Here is a 22,887-nt window from a genome sequence, read left to right on the forward strand (position 1 = left end):
CTTGATCAATGTAATTCTCATCAATCAGTTAAAGAGCTTTCCAAAAGGAAAAAAAAAGTTTTTGCACTCAGCAAACCTCCTAAAAATGGGCCCGGGTTCCCCCCCCAAAAAGGCATGAATAGCCTTGGGGGGCTTGCAGAGTGCCCCTTGGCAAGGGGGTGGCAAAAATGAGCAAAACACAGCCCGTTTTTCGCAAAAACAGGCCCATTTTTTGCCCCCCCCAAAATGCATGCATAGCCTTATGGAGGCTTAAAGAGTGCTGCTGGGGGCTGGGGTGGCAAAAAATGGCCTGTTTTTTTGCTCATTTCTGCCTTCCCCAGCGCCCAGGAGCTCTCTGAAAGCCTCCATAAGGCTATGCATGGCCATTTTGGTGAAGGGGTGGGGCTTCAAAAAATGATGTATTCGGTGTATAAGATGCACACAGATTTTCAGCCTCTTTTTGAGGGAAAAAAGGTGGGTCTTATACTCCGAAAAATACGGTAATTTAATTGTTGTAGTACAACAAACGTTTCCAACTTAAAAAATAAAAAATAAAAATAAAATAAAAAGCCTGCTGAACACATTTAGAATCTTGGGAATATTTTGTGGGCACTTTTACAAAATGGCCACCAGGAGCTTGCTCATTCCTGAGAGAAATTCGGTTATTAAAGGCTGTCCAACTATCACCCTCCCATCCTCTTCTAGCCCCTTTTCCCAAAAGACCACCCTACAATTTTTCTTTACTTGGTTTGGTCTTGGACCATTAATTAATAAATATAATAATTCTGCTTATCGTTGGCCATTCAAGTAAAGCTCTGCAGTTATTCTGCTACTGTGTCTTTTCTGTTTTTTGCTTTACCAGATTCTATTTTTAGCTGAATAAACACTTTAAAAATTTATAGAATCAGGGGGAACAGGAGTTTGATAGGCGAGAAGATTTTTGTGGGGATATTAGAAGCCCTGGGTATGTTGAGGATCCCAGCTTGGCATTATAAACAAGCAGAAAGCATTAGTCGTTGGCCAGACCAATTCTTCTTTGGAAATCAGACAGTAGAGATTGTTCTAAAATCATGTTATCTTCTTAGCACATAGAAGATAGGCCAGGATACAAGACAGTGATTGACCCAAGAGGAATGAATATTTGGAGAAAATAACATTCTAGCAGGAATATTTAATTTAAAATTTGGCTAGAAACCAAAAGGCTATGAACTCTGGAGCTCTGCCTTAAGTGCAAAGCTAGCTGGGTGACCTTGGGCCTGTCTCTCGCCCTTAGTCTAGGAAGCAGACAATGGCAAACCACTTCCAAAAACTTGGCAAAAAACTGCAGAAACTTTTCCAGAAGTCACCAAGAGTTAACACCAATTTGGAGTATGCACATACAGACACAGACACACAGACCAGACACAGACACAGACACACACACACACACCAGTCTGGAGGGTATGGTTCATTACCACCAGACACATCTGAAATTAATCTGGCCAAGAAAATTTCTTGATGAAGGAGAATATTTGTAGCTCAGTGATGAAACGAGGGGTCCTTGGTGCTCTCCGAGCTTGGCTTGTTTTACCCAAAGTAGGTAACATTATCAGTGCTAGTCACAAGATAACCACTAGTTCAGAGAACACCAAGAACCCCCCCCCCCAAAAAAAACCTTTCTGAATTGTTTAACGGTTGTTAAACATTTTTTACTCTTCTCTTCCATCCAACTGTCATCCTGCCATCTCCCTTCTCTAGTCCTCATATTGCATTTCCTAATGGAGAACTGCATTACAGGAAACATCATAAAGAGCTTTTACTAGCTCTTGCATCTAAGCTGATCTATTATTAGTTAGACTCTATGAGATAATATAGGGCTTAGCCTTACCATGTTGTTTTAATACAGCAAATATACGCTTTTGAAATGGTCTGAATGCCAGGAAAGTGTCATACAAATGTTCTTGCTTGTTTCAATAATAATCTTGCTCATCTGATCTTCTTTTTTGACATTATACATTATTTTTGCCTTGTAAAGTTATTATTATGGTTGATTGGACAGCCAGTCAGATTTTTAGACTGGATGTGACATTTTTATCCACCGATTAAGACCTTCCCAATGACCTGGTACAGATGTTTTTGTTTGATGGTTTTAAAGGTATTATTATAGGATATAAAGTGTTCAAGTAAAACTGCCTTTTGCAATTGACTGATGGTTTGTTAATACCAGTGGTCTTCAATGGGTGCTCCAGATGGACTGGTTGCACCCTATGTGTTATTATTATTTGTACTACCTTTGCTTTCTTTTGCCACAGCCATTCTACTTGTATTTGAAAGTCTTTGTATTTTGTAATTTTCTTAATCTTTTCTTCTATTCTGCTGATTCCTCTCTTGATATTAACCACTCCAAGTCTATCACCATTGCCCACAACTGTATCTTCTACTCTGCTAATGAACTTTGCACAAAGCTTCTGTGTCTCTATGACTGCTGTTATTTCTGGCCACTTGGTTATTCAATCGTGTGACAAGGAGTTGAGTGCCTTCTTGTAAACAATCCAAGCTATATTCAAGTTGGTTTCCTTCTTCTGCAGTTGTCCAAAATCATCTTGGCCAGTTAGGAGCTGATCTTTTGTTCCTCTGCTGTTTGGGCAGTTTCCTTATTGCTCATATGGAAAGAGTTTGTTTTCAACTAGGTGCTGTGGATCACATCAACTATTATGCAGGTGGGGATTGGCGTATGATTCAAGTATTATTTTACTTTCAGACAGAAAATGCTCCAAGTGGCTGTTCAATTAATAAAAATGAGATGTTATTTTCAGGCCTGTAGGTCAAAAGATCCAACATTTAAAAAGAAAAGGGAGAGGAAGAAAAGGAAAAATTAAATTAAAAAAACATGTTGTTATTGATCCTCTTTTAACTGAGCCAGTGGAATGTCTCAGCTGTGCTATCTGTCTCTTTCACCCATATACCTTCCCAAGAACCATTATGTTCTTTTTAGATGCCACAGAGATTAGATTGGCAAATATAAAAAAGAAATCAGGTTGTCTCACCAAATGTTGGCAGGGAAGGCAGCTGAAGTTCAGCTTAAGTTTCTTGAGGGGCATCCTGATCATAGAACAACAAAATATTTTGCAATCGTAGGAAGTTTAAACTTAGGGTCAGTGTGATGGGCTATAACCAAACATAGTTTGATATCATATATATACTCTTCTCATCTAAAACTCATAATTCTGACCAATAATAGAAAGGTATTGACTACATGTAATATTTCACCTATGTGGCAGGCAATGATAATATTCTAATCGCTTGTGACATATCTCCCACCTACAGCAGCATCCGGCAGTTACAATTCACCCAATTCCCTTATATTCCTCTGCAGCTTCACATGTCAGCCCATCTATTCTAGCATTCCTGATCTAGAATTCCAACTCCATGCTAATTAATGATTAGGAATAAGTCATCTTTTGTTATCCTAACATGTTAGCCTTTATGCCATGAACATAAAGCTACTCTTAGCTTATTAAATTTGAAAGCAATGTTTTTATAATTGGCAACATGAAGAAACAGCCAGCTTAATGTTTTACCACTTTAACAGCATACTGTTCAAATCATTATTGAGACTGCTACAACTAAAAACAAGAGATTTTTGTTTTTGCCAGCTTATTGGTGGAATTTGTTCCTGCTCCCCTTTTGGCTGCCCTCTTTTATTACTTCTCGGCACCAGTTAAAGATACTATTGTTCACCCAACCTTTTAAGGAGACGGGTTCTTATCTCAAAGATTAATTAAATAGCAACAGAGCATTCATGTATAATTACAGGGGCATCTGTTTTAGTATTTACAGTTTGTTGCCATTTAGAAGCAGTATAATGGTTAAGAGATGAGGAACCTATAAGATATACAATTTAAACTAAATATCAGGAGTAGCACATAATGGTTAAAACTTCTGAAAAAGCTTCACATTGTAAACAATGTTCCTTACCAGAAAAACTACATGTTTCCCTGATCTTAGATTTCAAAGTGCTTTGCTGCTTCATTTTTTAAATAGTGTTGAATTGTTTACAAAATGTTAACTATAAAAGAAACAGCTCAATGATTTATTTTCCCTTCTAGTCTTTGGGATAGGAAAACAATCTGTTTGTTTAATGCAAACTGCCAAAGTTCATAAAATAATCTGGGCAGGCTCCTAGAAAGCTTATAATATCTTCTTTAAATTGGCTTTAAGAAACTGAATTAAGCCAATATTTCTCCAAAAAAAAAAAAAAAAGAATGAGTTTAAAGCTTCCAAATGCTCCGAGCCATTTATCTGAAAGGGTTGTCCCTATAGATACCAGAACATGCATACATCTATTATTCCTATGGTTCAGAATATTAACACATATACATACAGAGCAGACCTAAAGTCACACAGTAAACAAACATATCCTTCAGATTTTGACTTGTGGTTTCTAATTTATAATTAGCTGATGCTTCTATATTTAACGGGAGGAGGAAGCAGTAAGTTTCCAATTCAACTACTTATTTGTTCAGAAGAAAAGATGACTCTGACGACTCCCCATCTAGTATTTTCAAGGCAGAGCAATCTGGGAGGAATTTTTGACTTGACATGAGTTAGTCAATGAGTTGACTAACTCATGCAAATGAAGAGAATTTAGGAAGCCAACAGCCCATATTTAGGTTCTTTTTTGTGAGTCAAACTGATTCTTACTGTCAAATCATGTACAGGTAGTCCTTGACTTACAACAGTTCATTTAGTGATTGTTTGAAGTTACAATGGCACTGGGAAAAAGGACTTGTGACCATTTTTCACACTCATGACTGTTGCAGCTTCTTCAGGGTCATGTGATTTTCATCCAAACGCTTGACAACTGACTCACATTTATGACGGTTGCAGTATCCCAGCATTATGCAATCTCCTTCTGCGGCCTTCTGTCAAGCGAAGTCAATGGGGAAACCTTATTAGCAATAGCAGTAGACTTATATACCGCTTCATAGGCCTTTCAGGCCTCTCTAAGCGGTTTACAGAGAGTTATTCATTTAACAATCGTGTTACTAATTTAACAACTACAATGATTCACTTAACAAATGTGGTAAGAAGTCGTAACATGGGTCAAAACCCATTTAACAAATTTCTCACTTAACAACATAAATTTTGGACTCAATTGAGGACTACTTTTATTTCATTTATTTACTTGGTTAATTGGCTTGGCTGTCGATAATCATATTGCAAAGTGTCATATAAGAAATATTTAAAGCTATTTTACCCCGCCTTCTGCCCTCCAAATTTATTGGAATTAGACTTCTACTATTCATTGCTAACATCACAAATCTGAGTAAGGCTGATTTAGTGGAGAGTTAGAGAGAACTTTTTTGGGTACCAAGCAATATTATTTCAAGGGGACTTTTACCTGAAGTAATCAAAAAGTAATCAGTAATGTCAAAGAAACCATTAGATAATTATATGACTAGCCTTTCATGTTTCCATCAGTTGTAGGTTATTATGTCTTAAAGTCTTAATTTCCATATGCGCTCATGATTTCTTACAGAAAATGTTTAGTAACAAACAAATGGCTCCTTCAATTTTCCAGTTTCAAAATGCATCATGCAGTTTTATGCCTGCATGTAAAAGCAGAAGCATTTATCTAACTGGACACACTTTCCGAGTAGATTTGCCTTTATCTGTGCCTAGTTTTCTTCCAAGAATTCCAGGATTCTAACTTGCTTTCACAACAACCCAGAAAGTCAGATGGAATGAAGAAATGTTTCTACCTTGTAATGATGAATCACCTGCATTTCTGTAAACCACAAAGTTAAAAATATAAACCTTACTATGGATTTTTGAATTAGGCCATGTAGAAGTCATGGCTATCTAGGAATTACCTATGCTAGTTCTAAAAAGCAGAAAAACATAAAGCAGACTCTGCATGTACTGGAGAAGAGGAACGTGTGAAAAGACCACTCATGGATGTAAGGAAAACCAGTTTCCCTTTATTTCCATTACTCAATGATTGGCCCTAAATAACTTGTCCTGTAAAAGGGTAGACTGGTGATATGTTTGTACAGCAAGCATTTTAATATCACAATCCTTTGATCTTACCAGCATCTTAATATTTAATTCTGTTTTGAAATGAATTTGTCAGAACTAAATCTAATCTTACACTGTGTTAGTACGAAGCAGACATCAGCAACAGCCTCTCCCATTTGCTTTATGTGTAATGCAGGCTAGGGCAAATAATTTTAATTCAAAGTTGTCTAGATCTCAGCGAATCAGCTAGAATATTAGGCTAGAGTTTATCTTATTAAAATATTGCTTCAAGCTCTAGATAACAACAGTAAGTTTTAAGAATGGTAAGATCAGCTCCTGTTCTGGATTCAGTCCAATTCACTGACTGATATATTTTCAGACTAAACTAGGAACAGACTTACTGAAATCAAAGGAACTTAAGTTAGTCATGACTAATGTCAGGCATGCTGTCGGAGGGCAAAAATCTAGGTTTGAGAGTGAAGAATTCTACTGAATGTATATGACTCCTGCACACTTTCTTTAAATCTATGGCCTCTCTCACGTCCCACGTAACTTTTGAAATAAATTATGAAAATATAAGAGGATACGAAGGAGGTAAAAATGTCCCCTTTGCTGTTCTGTTACAAGAGACTGTTGCATCATCACAACAGTTTAATCGGAGCTCATCAGGTACAGTCTCAGAACAATTGTACCAAACAAGAGCACAAATGAACCACTTCTCTTCAATCAATTCAAGCAGGCCAACTCTTTTGCACAACTCTTGCAACTGCTTTAAAAGCTCTTTTAATAAAATAATAATAATAATAAACAGGCAGAAAACTGTCCTGTAAGCCAGGGGTTACCCACCATTCGGACCTCAGGGACCACTAAATTCATAATTTTAAATCCCGCCGACTACTAATATGATCTGCCTAATGACCGGCTGGGTGGGCATGGCAAGGTGATGTGACTGGGTGGCCGTGGCCAACTCAATGTCACTCACGTCAAGGGGGCGCCTCAACAGCCTCTACTCGCCACTCCCCGCCCGGGCTCCTTAGGGCCCCAACAGGAAGCAGTTGCTGGAGCTAAGCAGCCACCATGAAAAAGAGGTGGCAAAACCGCTGGCTCAGTTCAAATTGGATCTGATCAAGAAGGAGGCTCAGCAGATGTACCTCACTGAGGAGTACAAGCATAGGCTTTCAAAGTAGAGGGAAGACCTACAGGAGTGCAAGGCCAAGGCGATATGGTCAGCCAGTTGCAGACCACGATGCAGTCCCACTGGAACAAGGCACTCCAGCTCTTCGCCTCCAGCAGCACTTCCTCCAGCCTTCGCCCAAAGCCCTGCACCAGGAGGCTGAAGCAGACCCCAAGTCAGACTTTTTGTTTTTTAAATAATGACGTCAAACATAATAAAAGTCTTATTTTAATGTTCATTAGGAACTTTATTCCAGGAACACAAGGTAGCTAATCAAGAACATTTTTGCAACCTCTAAGGAGTTACTGGCCTCTGTTAACCTTGACAAATGGATATAGTAATCATTATTGTTTTGGAGCTAGTCTTACAAAAGTTTATATAGTTTACTTAGATAGTATTTCTTCTATGCCATGATTTTATAAACTGTTAAAAGACACAGGTGGTCCTTGACTTACAACCACTCATTTAACAACTATTCAAAGTTACAACAGCACTGAAAAAAGGGATTTATGATCAGTCTTTGCACTTATAACCACTGCAGATACCCAAAGTTATGTGATCAAAATTTGGGCAACTGGCATCCAGCATGTATTTACAATGGTTGCAGAATCCTAGGGTCATGTGATCATCATTTAAAATCTTCCCAGCTGGCATCCAATAAGCAAAGTCAACAGGGGAGCCAAGATTCAGTTAATAACAGTGATTTCTTGAACAACTGCTATGATTCGCTTAAGAACTGTGCTAAAAAAGATGGTAAAATCTGGTGCAATTCACTTAACAACTTATTTAACAATAGAAATTTAGTATCAAATGTGGTCATGAGTTAAAGACTGTCTGTATATATTTTGTCATTAATTATACCAGACAAAGTTCATGTAATTACATATTATTAAAATAGCTATTGTTAATAAAATTATATTAAAAATAAAATGTCTTGACTATCAAAAACTTACAGCTGTCCCAGGCTTTTAGAGTGATCTTGATAATGTAGACAGAACACTACAGAAAATAACATGTGTCTTTAAAATCATTTCATGAGGACTAAGCATATTTACAGAATTTTCCTTAGACAAAAAAATTCCAAATAACGCTGGACCGGCATAATCTAAAAGGAAAAAGTGAAGCACCTGTTTGGAAACATTGATATTAGCACGTTTGTATTTTCAAAAGTACAAAACCCATAACTCTATTTTTGCCATAACTGGTTTGGAGACTTCAGTCTTCATAAAGACAAAGTTTTTCCATCAAGACCTATTACTAATGAACATTAAAGGAAAAATCAAGAATCGAATGTCAAAATGTTCTTCTCTTGAAAAGGGCACATAAAAGGAAATGTCTAACTAAGTTTCCTTCCTTCATATGTGACCAATTGGCAACAAGCTGTGGTGTTTGTGGGGAGACAAGGCATTGCTATATTTCTCGTCATATGCCACTGTCAAATGTCATTACATAACATCACTTATCATCTGTTTGGTTTGACTGAGAAAGTCATAATTTACTTAACAGTGTCCAACAAGAGTTATTCTTCTTATTCAGTATCTTCCTTGTCTGTTCAATAGAAAAGTGATCACATAAGATGCTGCACAAGGAAGATTGCATGTCTTCCTTCAGGCACTAGTCAACACATCCAAAGCACTCTGGCTTGAGCCATAACCCACAAAACACAGTTTTAAATCACTTAGCCTTACCTAGCTACATACAAATGTAGACAATTATATCTCCCGTCAATGCTCATAAAGGCCATTGATAAACTCATAATACAAGCTAAGAAATGTCAAAATTAAACACACTAGGTTGGAAAGAAAGCAATACTGGTCTTACCTTATTCATACCACTTTTGAAAATTAAATTTATCTTCCAAATGAAACACAATCTTAAAAACTTTTCAACAATTTTAAAATTATAACTAGTAATAATTTGGTTACTTTGTTATGAATTTACATACCTATTCCATAGACCTACAATGTACAAAATAGATTGCAGATAGTAGTTTGGTCATGCCAATGAAGAGGACCAGCATCTAAATTCAGACTTTTAACTTGATGTCACTAACATTGATTAATAGAAGACGTCAGCAACACAGTGTATGATCATTAAAAACAATGAATATTATTGATCCCCATCATCAGGTGAAAGACCATAAACTGTCCATTCCTGATCTATAATAACTCTCTTATATTTGGGGAAGGGGGTGGGGGAGGGGTTGGGGGGTCCAGAAGCTGTTATATAAACAATGGATTGCTCTCAAATTCTAAAGATTTCTCATAGTGGTGATTTTTACTGATAAAATAGAAGGAAGTGATTTTTGCTGATTTTCTTTCACACCTTTAAAATGTGCTCAGGGGGACTGAGGAACAATAGAGGTAATCCTTCAGAGTTGCAGAAAGAAATGGAAAAAAAGAAAAAAAATTAGCTCCCTTGCTACCTGGAGTATCCCAAAAGAAATTACATCCAATTCATTATTAAAGAGAAAAAAAGGCCATTATATTTTGAAAAAGTAAAAATTAATATGGCAATTGTGTCTTAAATATTTGTGGCTATCAGGACAAATCATCTTCCCCATCTCCCCTTCAAATTATTAACTAAGACATATTAATTGTATCTTAGAATTATGGTCTTAGATCCTTCAGCTGGATGAGTACATTTATAGAGTATATAATAGGATGGAATCATATATATATGAAAATAGAATTTTTTTCTATTTTTCTATTCCATTCTTATTTATACATTTAAACTTAACTGCCACTATTTTTAATTACGTATATCTAAAAATTTGCTATTATTATCTAGAAATAAATAAGCATTTACAAGCTTTAGTTTTAATCATGCAGGAAATCACCCAATTGGTCTTATTCAGGAGGTTAAATGGAAGAGAGAAGTGGGGGGGGGGGGAATTCACTCCTTGGATACTCAAGTTGTTTCTCAAAGCCTGGAATCTATCCAAACCTGCCTAAAGGACAAGCTCATTTTACCCTTTGAGCCTGAAACTATGAAATTTTGTCAGCTGTTCTCAAGTAAACAGCTGACTGCTTTAATAGAAAATCCTTTTCATGCTGACTCAAGTGGGAAACACATTTTGCTCAGGAAACAGCACTGCTATCAAGTGCAGAAGAGCAACAATTTAAACATGTTCAATAAAATGAGTCAGACCTGAAATTAAATGCAGCTCAGCAGCAAGCAAAAATTCCTACAGTTAGAGAGTTGGAAAAGCAGGGCAGAGGGAGAGGGAATTCAAACATTTAGAAAATATAATACAGCCATCAGACATGTAGTTGCTATTTAATATATCTGAGACTCTAGATAAGTTAAACAAGTCTTAGTGAACTTGCACTAGAGACAGTTTTCCCTGCCAGCCAACATCCTAAGTAGACAAGCTATTTGCATAATTATTTAAAGAGCTGAAGATCAATCCAGCGGCCCATCGGGTATCTGGAACTTCCTGTGCCAGAAGATCTTCACCATTAGCTTCATTGCCAATACTTAATCTAGCCCAGTGTTTCTCAACCTTAGCGGGTTTAAGATGTGTGGACTTCAGCTCCCAAAATTCCCCAGCCAGCATGGCTTGAATTCTGGGAGTTGAAGTCCACACATCATAAACATTGGAGGTTGAGAAGCACTGCTCTTGTCCATATGAAGTGTCCTATGTTCACATCGGCCAGTGATGGCTAACCTTTTCCGGACCGAGTGCCCCAAAAACATACATATGCGTGCCCAAACCTCCCAAAGGCAATGCGTGCACACCCCTTGCGCATGCAGCCCACCCTCCAGGTGGCCTCCTGCATGCACCCTGCCCCCCACATGCACATGCACCTCCGCACACACCCCACCACCTGCGCATGCACGCATCACACACATACCTCCCTCCACGCAGGTGTAGCAGAGACCCGAAGACCAGCTGGCCGGTGTGAGGCGCACATGCATGGGCGGCAGAGCTGAACTGGGGCGACAGCTCGCATGCCCACAGAGAGGGTGCTGCATGCCACACCTGGCACGTGTGCCATAGATTCGCCATCACAGACAAAGGTGTTTCTTATTATCACTTGGTCTCATTAGGACTTGAAATACAATTAAAATCTATTTTAATATTAGACACTATTTCAAATAGCTCTTGAATTAAAAGTTTGTTCTATTTTACCTGGTTAGATATCAACACACCATTAATTTCATAGTATTTTTTATTTCTTCATAGAATTTATATAAACACATCTAGTTTTACACCATAAGCTATATAGTGCCACCACATTTCATAAATGGATATAAACAAAGTAAACAGGGTTACTTTGATAGGTTCAAAGCTCAAAGTTGCTTGACTCCAAATGCAGACATCTAGTTTGTAAAGATATTTAAAAAAATTATACCTAAAACACACCATATTTTCACACATTTTTATAAGTGTTAGTCAAATTATCCTGAACTAGCAAAAGTAAAATATTAAAAAAAATTAAAAATTATTTCCCTTGCAAAATAACATTACATTATGAAATACTAATAAGTGAAGATAGGATTGGTCACACAACGAATTTAAATATATACATAGATCCTTATTTTACAATAATTTAGACATTGTCCAGACAAAGCTAAGTCTAGCTTCCAGATTGATGAATGCGCTTACTCCTTTCCCATTCAGATCAATGGGACTTCAAAGTATACAACTTGGCTGGACTCTCTAATTTCTAAATTGCATTATTCCATGTAATGATTTTCTACTCAGAAATACATCCCACAAGATTTAGAGGTATTACAGCTTAATACAAAATGCAGGGCTCAACTGTTCTAATAATAAATCACGTTCCAGTTACTTAGCCACTATCTAAAAGTATTCTAAACATTTCAAGATGGCAACCATGACCATATATAGTTCAGGTTCTGTACTATGTCTTAAGCATTTCTTGTGGAGTAAAGAAGCTAAAATATTTAGATGTCCTAATCTTGAACCTAATATCTACAAATGCACAATTTAATAAAGCAATTATTGCACAACATTATCTAAACTTGACAACAACTAGTTTTGTCTGCAATAAATGGTTTTGCCTTGGCTTCTCTTCCATACTGGTCAATCTGTTGGAACCTATTATGGAACAGGACTAGCCTTGGGGCTGTGGCTGTAGAGTAGGGGTGTCAAACTCGATTTAACTGAGGGCCACATCTGAGTTATGTTTGACCTCGGGGTGGGGCAGCTCGACATCACTCATGTCGGGGGCATCTATGATGGCCCAAGCCAGGGGTCGGCAATCTTAAACACTCAGAGCCATTTGGATCCGTTTCCCACAGAAAAGAAAACATCGGGAGCCACAAAACCTGGGTGGGTGTTGCCAAATCAACATCACTCCCACCCAGTCACATGACATCCCCCCCCCCGACATGCCTTCCCAGGTTTCATAGCTCAATGTTTTCTGTGGGAATAAGGTCTCTCTCTCCTCTCCCCTTCCCTCTCATTTCTGTTTTTTTCTATTTTTCCTCTCCCTTTCTCTTCTTCCTTCCTTCCTTTCCTTCCCTTCCCTTCCCTTTCCCTCTTTCTTTTTCTTTCTTTCTCATTGAATACGATAGCAAATCCAAAATAAAGTTATTAATTGTAGGAAATGGCTTCTCTGTAATCTTTTCATAGTGAACTCTAAGTTGATAGAAACTGGCAAGATTGTACTAATAGCAATAGGATATATATTTTGATTTCTTTTGAGTTTGACAATATAATACGTTATCCAAAATTGTAAATCTTATTTCCAGATGCATTTTTTTTTGCCATCTCTGTTATTTTCTTTTTTAAAAAATCAGACTTGCTTCCAATTTGTACCTTCTGGCAAACTGCAGTTTTCTTGGCAAGAGATCTAGCTGGCCATTGCTTTCGTCATAGGTCTGAGAAAGTTAATTTCTTTCTTTTTCTTTCCTCTTCTTTTCTTTCCCCTTGATTTGTTTCCCTTTCTTTTCCTTCTCTCTCATTATCTCCCTTCAGCTGTCTTTCATTTCTCTCTTTCTCTCTCTCTTTCTCCCCTTTTCTCTTTCATCTCTTTCTTGCGTGTGCAAGCAAAATACCCTCCTGGGCCAGGATCACGGCGACAGGGACTCCTTCCGCTGGTGCCACTGAAAAGTGAGTAGCTGGCTGCGCTGCGCAGGAGAGCCACACTGCGCAGGAGACTCCTCAGCACCAGACTCAGGTCAGCGCCAGCCATGGTCCCCTTCGTGTTGCCTCAGGAAGGAGCCGCAGCAGCCCTCTCTGGATGCAGAGAGGGAAGAGTTCCAGAGCCCTGCGCAAGAAGAGCCTTGTGCAGTGCAGGAGAGTTGGAACTCTTCCCTCCCTGCATTCAACCAGCTGCTGCTGCTGCTCCCCATTCCCCTCCTTCCTGAGCCAACATGAAGGGGACCGTGGCTCGCACTGAGGAGTCTACTGCGCAGCGAGACTCCCCTGCACTGCGTACCCAGTTACTCACATCATTGTGCAGCAGCGACAGCGGGAGGAGAGTCGTTGTCCCCTCTGCCTTGATCCTGGCCCAGGAGGGTATTTTGCTTGCGCGCACGCACAAGAGATAAGCACAAAAAAAGGGCTGGAACTCTTCCTGACACTGAGTTGCCTGCGAAGGACACGGAATCGCAAAAGCAGGCAAGAGGTTCGTGCCTTCTCGGGGCAGAGAGCACATTGTGTGATTGGGTCAGCAGGGAGCCACAGGAGAGGAGCCAAAAAGCTTCATGTGGCTCGCGAGCCGCGGTTTGCCGACCACTGGCCCAAGCAATCTGCCAATAAAAACAGAGCTCAGGAGAGCCGCATATGGCCCTCCAAAGCTCCATTTTTGCTGACAGAGCCACCGCAGACCAGTGCTTCGCTGTGTGGCTCCATGGGCCAATTCTAAGCATCCTGGATCTGGCCCACAAGCCTTGAGTTTGACATCCTGCTGTAGAGGAAACAGCCAATGGAGGCACAGAGAACTGGTCCTGCTCAGAGCTGTGAGCAATCTGGACCTGCTGTAGGACAACCTGAGTGCTCTACCCAACCTGTACTTCATCAATCCCTGGTCTCAAATCCAGCACTGTCTAACTGCCCCCAAAAGAAAGTTTATTAAAACACTCTGTTACTGAAATAATTAAAATTTTAATAATATATTTATCATGTAATTTATTTTTTAAAATAACTTACAGGCTGCCCCTATCCATTATGGCTCTGGGAATCTTACAAAAAAAATAGCAATTAAAACAGAAGATTAAAAATAAAGAAATGGCATCACTCAAAAGTCCAGGGGAAAAAAGCCAAGAATCATCCATAAGATCAAAATACCTCATCCATTGGTGACATTCCAATTTTTTTACTACCAGTTCTGTGGGTGTAATTTGGTGGGCATGGCAAGGGAAGGATACTGCAAATTTCCATTCCCAGGCCACTCCAGGGGAAGGATACTACTAAATCCACATTCCTACGCCCCTCTGTGGCCCGTCAGAGGTGATATTTGCCAGTTCTCCGAACTACTCAAAATTTCCGCTACGGTTCTCCAGAACCTGCTGAATTTCACCCTTGGACCTATCATTCTATCCTTCCACAAGAGACTGAGGATTTGGCTCTGCCAGTTGGCCAGGAGATCAAATTGGGCGGGGGGGGAGTTCTACACAGGAAGTGGCTGCTTGACTGATGGCAAACTCCGCCCCCTCCACCCCTTTGCTCTCTGTTCTCCACCCATCCATCTTTCTGGTTATCACACTGATGTATTATTCTCATTGTGTTCCTTGCCATTGTTTATTTTATTGTTCCATTATTTTACTTCTCTTCCGTTTGCACTCCCTTCCTTTTGTTCCTTTTTATTGTTGTCAGCCACCTGAGTAGTATAAGATAGGCTGCAAATAAAATAAATTTAATGATTAAATAAATTGCCCACTCTCATACTCGAGTGGTGTAGAGCCAGGTTTAAAGGGCTTATTTAAATAGGGCCAAAAATTACCAGCTTGTGTTAAAATTAGCAAGGACCCTGTGCCTAAAATATCCAACATTTCCTGGTTTCAAACTTCATGGAATAAGAGAACTCTTGGAATTTATGCCCAATAATTATCCTCCCTTCAATCTGACCTTCCTTTTCCGCTGAGTCTTCCATGAATTTCTTTATTATCATCAGTGAATCTGACACCAATTAACAATAAAAGAAGAACTATAAAAACAGACAAGTTGCTTAAAACAAGACAAGAGGTACGGTAAATCACCTAGATTTCCAACACATTAATTTCTTAAATGAGCTTCCAGCATATCTGATCAGTTAAGTCCAGAAGGGAGAATTTAAATTTACTGACAAGTTCTACAGCATTGTTCCAATTAATGTCAGACTTCTTCATCCATTGCCCAAACACAATTTCCAGCTATTTCAAAAACTGTCACATGTACTCACTTGCAACAAGATCTTATTTTTAAAAAAATAGGTTTCCTTTTACAGATTTAGTGTTGCAAATTGTTTCAGTTTCCATTTACAAATTTAAAAAGTCATGTTCTTCATTTATACTGTAACTAAAATATGGCTGTTTCAGCATGAAATACTTGTTTCTGAGAAAAAGGCCCAATTTAGTTAGGGACTTTAACAGGAGTTCAGAGTTAGGAACCTTAACAGGCAGGAACTGGAGACAGAGTAAATGGATTGTTATAAAACAATAAACTGCTACTGGGTTCATCTTTTAAAAAATAAAACACCAACAACCTACAGATGAGACTGGGATAATAGAGAGATCAAATTCTTACAAAGATTTAAAGAATTTGTGTTTTTTCTACAGAAAACATGTAAATCATGCTTCACACACTACAGTACCTATTTTCCTACAAGAGATTAAGATAAAATCAGATAAACTGCATTATGACATATCAGTTGTGCGAACCAAAGCAATGGCACAACCATATCCTCCAGCCAGTCTTTGAATCGTCTTTTGTTTCAAAGACTGAATAAACTGAATATAAGGAAATGTACCTGATATTAAAATTGTCTTCTCTAGCAACTAGAGAAGACAATTTGATTATTTATATGCTATCTGCATTTAGTATTATCGCACTAAAATTCAATTGATTTTGGAACGCCTAGGTACAATCAGGTGGCTTTGATGAAAAAATATCAAATAAATACACCCACCTTTGTACTTACAGGTATACACAACATACAGGTGTTGTACTGCATGAACATCTAATAATTTTTCTTGGCATCAAAACTGGATTAACTAGTAGGTGAAATTCTTACCTGCTTACCCTCTAGAAATATTTTAAGTTGTGCAATCTAAAATGTTTTAGCTATTTTTGTTTTACTACTAACTTCACACATGCACAGGGTGTGGTTTATGCACACCATAGTTAGTGCCAAAATGTGCAAAACATAAAACAGTCATCAAGTATGCAGATTAAAAATTCTGCCTAGAAATGAGATAATAATCAAGTAAATCTACTTACACTTCAAAAGCCATCTGACTTCTAATATCCCAATAATATCTAATATATAAACTGGAACTGGACAGAAAACAGGCACTGCTAAAAAAAAAACATTTTTAAAAGGTAATCTTTAGAAACATATTAATGGGCAGAAGTATTGGCGCATAAAAAATAACTATAAATTGGTTTTCAAAGTTAACTATGCAAAAATTATGTAAATATGCTCTGACTGGAAGCAGAATTATTTCTCAGTCCTAAAATCATAACACAAGAAGATTAACCGGGCAACCATTTTAGGGGGCGGGGGAATGTTTATTAGGTCCTGACTTTAAGGGTATTGGAATCCTATGCAGAGAACCCCTTGGAGAATAAGAAGTCCTCATGAATGAGAAAGGCATGACAAAATATGCAGCAGAACATGGCTCAGGCTGTAGTTTAGTCCACACTTCCTTGTCACAATATTTTTTTCTCTCCAAACAATACAAAGCTTCTTTAAATTTCACCGCATCAGCTATGAAGCAATTATTACACAGATGTACAAATGTAACTACAACTGGAATAATCACATTTCAATCTACAGCTCCGCTGGCATGAGATATCCATCTCCAATATATCATGCTACATTAGCAAAGATAGATGCTGATATTTGAAAGAGCAATCAGAAAACTAAACCAAGCTATAGACACAGTTGAATTAAAATTCTTAATAAATATGTAGTGCATTATTAGGACTAGCAAACTTTAAAAACCAAGATGAGATGTTTAGATGCTCCAAATTCCATCAGTGTAGTTAAGGTTTTTATGTCCAGGTTATTTCATTAATAATGTTCAATTATTTTTTATTTATTGAAAACACCAGCCAAGGAGAAAAGTGTACCTATAGGCAAAGGGTTGAGCTCCAAAGTAACTAAATCTTTAAACTGGTTTTTTGTGTGACTTTAAGGTTTCTCATTACAAAGAATAACATGCTAATTGCTTACCTACTATAAACATTATAAAATGTTTGTTCTTAGTAGCCTTGCAAATTAGAGTGCAAATCCTGCTCTCTGAAAAATAGCAAAATCTGTGGTTGCTAAATTGTTTTGCAGGTCAAATCTAGCCAGTGACAAAGCCAGTTTAATCTCTTATTTAAAATAATAAAAAATATCTAGATTTCCGGTAAACATACCATATGTATTATGTTCCCATTTATTTCATTCTAAGCGTTAACACTAACTATGGTTTTAAAAAAAATACCGGTAATTCCCATACGTTGCTTTTATGCAAATATGTAATATGCAACTATGGTTATTTAGTAATAGCTAAATGTGGATATTCTCGCTATACATTAGATTCAAGGAACTAAAGAACTAAGAATGATATGCATTTTTTTCTTTTTTTTAAAGCAATTGTTAGACTTTTTTCCATATAGAACAAATTGGTAACTAACCTTGACCACATTTTGACAAACATATTACCTTTTATTTTAAAATTTCTAGCTATAGAACTTCAGACAATAAAATGGAAGCATAGGACATTCCATGTGAGACATAATTCTAGCCAATTAAAAACATTTTAAAATATGTCCAATATGTTTAATTATGATGCAGGTTTTTAGCAATAAGACTGACTACAGTATATATGATAGCGGAGATGGCACATAAACTGTCACTTAATACAATTCCAAGTAATTTTTATTTTGATTAGTTCAGTGACAGAGTTTCTACCTGGAATGAGAAAAATTTTCAGTTTAATACTTAGAATTTGCAGACAGATTTGTAGAAAGAGTCTAGATGGTGCTGACATTACTAAGTTGGAAGAGGCAACAATCGGAATGTCCTATAATGTGTTTTGTTAAATTTCATATAACAAAACTGAATGAGTAGCACAAAGTATTAGACACTACGGTTACATTCTTTAACATCGATGATATATTAACCAGCATTGAAAATATTTACATAGAAATTATGCCATTCTGCAGCACAGTATTTGAACAAGCTGCTATTCCAATAGTTGACCCAGGTAGGTTGGTCATCCACCGTATACAAACATTTTTTTAATCAAAGGGCTGTATTAAAGCAGCTTCAAAGGCAGCTTCCCATGAATCCAAAAGCTGTACAATTATCTAAACCAGTTTAAAAAAATATCTAAAATGATAATAGAATTCAACATCTAAAGAAAAGGATTGTTTACAAGAGTCTGCTCACCTGTGAATCTTTTTCCGTTTACTCTGCTTGTCTTATGTACAACTTTTTATCAGTCCTACTAAGCCCAGAATTTACTGCAGGAAATTATTACTCTATGCTGTTCCTGCCTGTTAGTCCTCAGAGCCCTTGGGAATGAACAGCATGCAAATACAGTGATGCATATACATGATTTGGGAAACCTCCCGATTTGTTATATTTTCTCTTACCACACCCATATAAAGTCACATTTTAAATAATGCTGTAAAAGGCAAAGTTTCCATACATTATTAACCTGGAGGTTTTCCAAACAGATCATGTAAGGAAGAAATGAAAGTACATTTTTAGCATGAAGTATTTACTGGATGTTTAACTGTTCCAAAAGCAGCAGTGGACACAAGCTGTATTCATTCATGCATATGGACTTGCATTGGCCTTTGACAACATCGTTCAAGACCCCTTCTCTTCTCCTGTTGATGTTTCACAAGGGTTCCCCCTCCCCTTTTCAGGATTTCTTAATGAGGCCTTTTCTAAATGCTGAAAGCAAGCAAAGCTAAGCCCATGCTGGGTGTCTGTCTCTCAGAGAAGATTGCATCTTTTATTTATCACCTCTTGGCTTTATTTTCACAGTGAATTCCAAGCTTAAATGTAATCAGCCAAGAAACCTTCGCTACATACACTACTGTCATTTCTCATCCCTTACAAGTGGAGTCAAGCAGGGAAGGGAGGGGGGAACTCTCAGCAAGACCAGCCAAACCAGAAGAGGCTCTGTTCTAGTGGTGGCACCACAAATGGAGAGGTGCCTCCAACTTCTGCTAGAGGGATAGATACAGAAGTCTTGAGGAATGTTAATTAGAACTTAGAGGAGTGCCCAAAGCTAAACCATTCGCAGCAAAAGCAGAAAGGCAATGAGGAGAATGAGGTCTGCCTTACAGTTCAACAATTCCATTTTGACTCAGGCTGGCCTTAACCTTTTAGCTTGGATACAGATATGAATCCCATAGTAACACAGATGGCAATTTTAACTGAAATAGCCACATGTTTAAATACCAAGAAAACACAAATCTTACACAGGAAAGCCTGAATGGTCTCTCCCCCCCCCCAAAAAAAAAATCACTTCTATGTAGCGGATGGTTAGAAAGTGGGGAAGAAGAAACCCACAAAACTCATAGATTGCATTTATATTTCCAAGAGAGGAAACTGAGCAAATCTGTGCAGAGGACAAATAGAGTTGTGCAGCTTTAACATCTCCAGATTGCCTTTCCCATTGTCAGCTCCTTGCTATTTTGCAGACACTGAAAAGCAATGAAAGAAGCTCTTTTGTTTGGCTTCCTCTTTTCATGGAGAGAGAGAAAAAAAATCTCTCTAAAAGAACTCAAACATGAAAATGAAGGATGCTAGTTTCTTCAGCGGGGAATTTCCAACAAGCCATCACAGATGTACTGACCAAATATAACTCTCGTAAAAAATCAACAATAAAAAAGGCTGAGCACCATAGAGAGCCGCGCCTCGCCCTGAGCAGGAAGTTTTAAAAAGGGAACCATCTATCCATTTTGCCCTTCGAGCAGAGGCAATCCAAACATAAGAGAAAGGGAAGTCATCTTACAGCCCCTTAGTTAGCACCCCTTTCACTGGAAGAAGTAGCCACTCCCCACCTTCACCTCCTTGAAGGGCAGAAATAGGATGGAAATCCACCTCCAAAGTTCCATGACTGAAAGAAAGCAAGGAGTTAAAAGAGGAATGGAAAAACAGCCCAAGCACCACAGGAGGAAAGTATTATTTCATGAAGGAATCAGCAGAGTCTCGCCTGCTCTGCAGCAAGATAGAATGAGAGAAAAAGAAACCAACTACATCCTGGATCTATTTGGCAGCCCTTGAAACAGGCTTTGCCTTCCTGCACAACAGTTTCTCCTTGGCAGCCCATTTTCCCCGCCCCTGCATCGCAGACAGACTTTCGTTGTTTCATCAGCAATCTGACAGCTTTATGACCCAATGACCTACCCTCACTGCCATCGATAACAAACAAACAAACAAAAAAAAACCTGGAGATGCAGGCTGGACACAAAAGCACTCTAGGACTCTGTGCCAAACCAAGGCTAGATGTTATTTCCTTCTCAAGTGCTGCTGTCCTAGAAATGTCTTTGTTTAAAGGCTCACAGCCTCTCCTGGCAAATCCCAAAGACACTCTTCCCTCTCTCCCTCCCTCCTTCCCTGCCAAGCTTCCCAGAGGATTCTCCTGCTGATTCATTGCCATTCATACTCTTTGATATTTGGGGGAGGAAAATGAAGAGAAGAAAGGAAAAAAAATAAAAGTAATAGTTATGGGTCTTTGTAGGGATGGAGGGATATTGTATAGGATAAAAGATGGGAAATGTGAGGTTCTGGAAGGTGCTGGGACAGCAAAAAAAAAAAAAGCTACTGGCATAGGATTAGAATGTTCTTGGATCCGTAATGTGCCTTATAAAGTATTTCCCAAGAAATATGAGGGCGGTTGCTTGATTGGGTGCAAAGAGACAAATTGGAATTACGTGGAGGAGCCTTAAGACAGGAGATTTAAAGGAGGAGAAGCTGCCGAGAGGGGGAGGGCCGGTGCGGGGAGAAGGAAGGTGCCCGGCCAGGCTCTATTCTTAGGGAACTGACGGTGGGAACGAGAATAAAGAAAACTTAAAGAGGAAAAAAGGTTCACGAGGAGGTTTCGGGCGGCTGGAAACAAGGGAAGGGCGCCCGACCGTACAGGTGAAGGAGCCAAGAGAGTCCGCCTGAAGAATGCGGGAGGGAGGGAGGGACTCCGACGAGACCGTGACCCGAAGCCCTGAGACGGGAAGCAAAGCGGGGCGTGGAGGAGGAAAGGGGGGGGGAGAAACGATGGCATCAACCTCCCGTCGCCGCTTCCACCCACCGTTGCCCGAATGACTCACCGACTTGCAGGACGTTGTCGACGCAGCCGCCGTCGAGCAAAGCGATGCCCCTGCGGAAGGGCAGGCGGTTCTCGTCGGCAGCGGGGTCCGTCCCGCCACCGCCACTGCTGCCGCCGCCGGGCGAGGCGTTGTTGGTCCCCCCGCTCCCGCCACTGTTGTTGGAGACAGCACTGGCGAGAGAGGCGCCACCGCCGGCGGTACCCGTGGAAACTACGGAGGCGGCTCCTCCGCCCGAGGAAGCGGCTGAGACGCCGCCGGCGGAGGAGTCCTCGGCGGCGGCGCCGGTGTTGAAGGAAGAATACATGCAGATCTCTCGCTCGCTGCGGGGAAAGGACCAGTAGACGATGCGGCGCTGCACGGGCTCCGGGATGCGCTCGAACCGCTCCTCCACCCGCTGGAAGGGCCACTTCTCCGCCACACGCCGCGCCGCGATGTCCAGCAGGGACTCCGGGCTCTGCGTCTTGCCCAAGGGCAGCACTCCGAACGCGGCATAAGCCGCGGCCAGGGCAGAGGGGAAAGCGGCGGCAGCGGAGGAAGCGGCAGCGGCGGCCGACGAAGGTCCCGCGACGCAAAGTGCCCCGCCGCCGCCGAGGCCGACATCCACGCCGCCGCCGCTGCCGCCGCCCGCCCGCTGCCCCGGCCTGCAGCCAGCACCATACCCGGGTCTGCAGCAAAGGCGCTTGGCGGGGGTCGGGAGCTGTCCGCGATCCGCCATGATCGCGCCGCTTCTAAGCAGACAGCGGAAGTGGTTTTACTCTATAAACGGCACCAGGAAGGCAGCGAGAGATTGCCGGAGCGGCAGGTCCCGCCTACCAGCGCTATATACGGGCAAAAGGGGAGGGGCCCTTCCGCCTGGCCCACAAAAGGAGGGGAGGAGCGAGGGGCGGGCATATGGAAAACTGAGCGGCCACAAACATAAATAGAACGCGCCCTGCGGCCGTGTGCTCGCCGCGTCAGCCGTGACGGGCTGGCGGCGGCTGTGTTCAAACATGGTAGGGTGGAGATCGGAGCCGGAGGCCTGCGTTCGGCCGATCCCCAAAGGGGCGAGGGGGCGGGGTTCCGCGCGAGCGGCTCTCTGAAGCACATACCGAGCGGATAGGGGGCGCGCGAGCGAGAGCGTTACGCGGCGGCGGCGACCACGCCCAAGACTACCTTCTTCTTCTCAGGCGGGCGACGCCTCCCCTGGTGGGCGGAGGGGGGAAGGGGCGGGGCTTGGAGGGGTCTTCCTCTTGTGGCGACCGTTTACGGAAAGGAATGCGAAAGAGGCGGCCTTGGGCGGACC

General features: G+C 40.3%; 1 protein-coding gene across 1 annotated transcript in view; it reads right to left on the reverse strand.

The window, feature by feature from the left end:
* The window catches only part of ZSWIM6 (zinc finger SWIM-type containing 6), a 105,440-nt gene extending 83,119 nt beyond the window's left edge, over positions 1-22,321 (reverse strand). Inside the window, 1 exon segment of the mRNA XM_032213644.1 lies at positions 21,606-22,321. Within this exon segment, the coding sequence (XP_032069535.1) occupies positions 21,606-22,320 (715 nt within the window). The 5' untranslated portion in view covers position 22,321.
* Between the last annotated feature and the right edge of the window lie 566 nt (positions 22,322-22,887).

Source organism: Thamnophis elegans, chromosome 3 (assembly GCF_009769535.1).
Source record: "Thamnophis elegans isolate rThaEle1 chromosome 3, rThaEle1.pri, whole genome shotgun sequence".
In the NCBI taxonomy this organism is placed as follows: domain Eukaryota; kingdom Metazoa; phylum Chordata; class Lepidosauria; order Squamata; family Colubridae; genus Thamnophis; species Thamnophis elegans.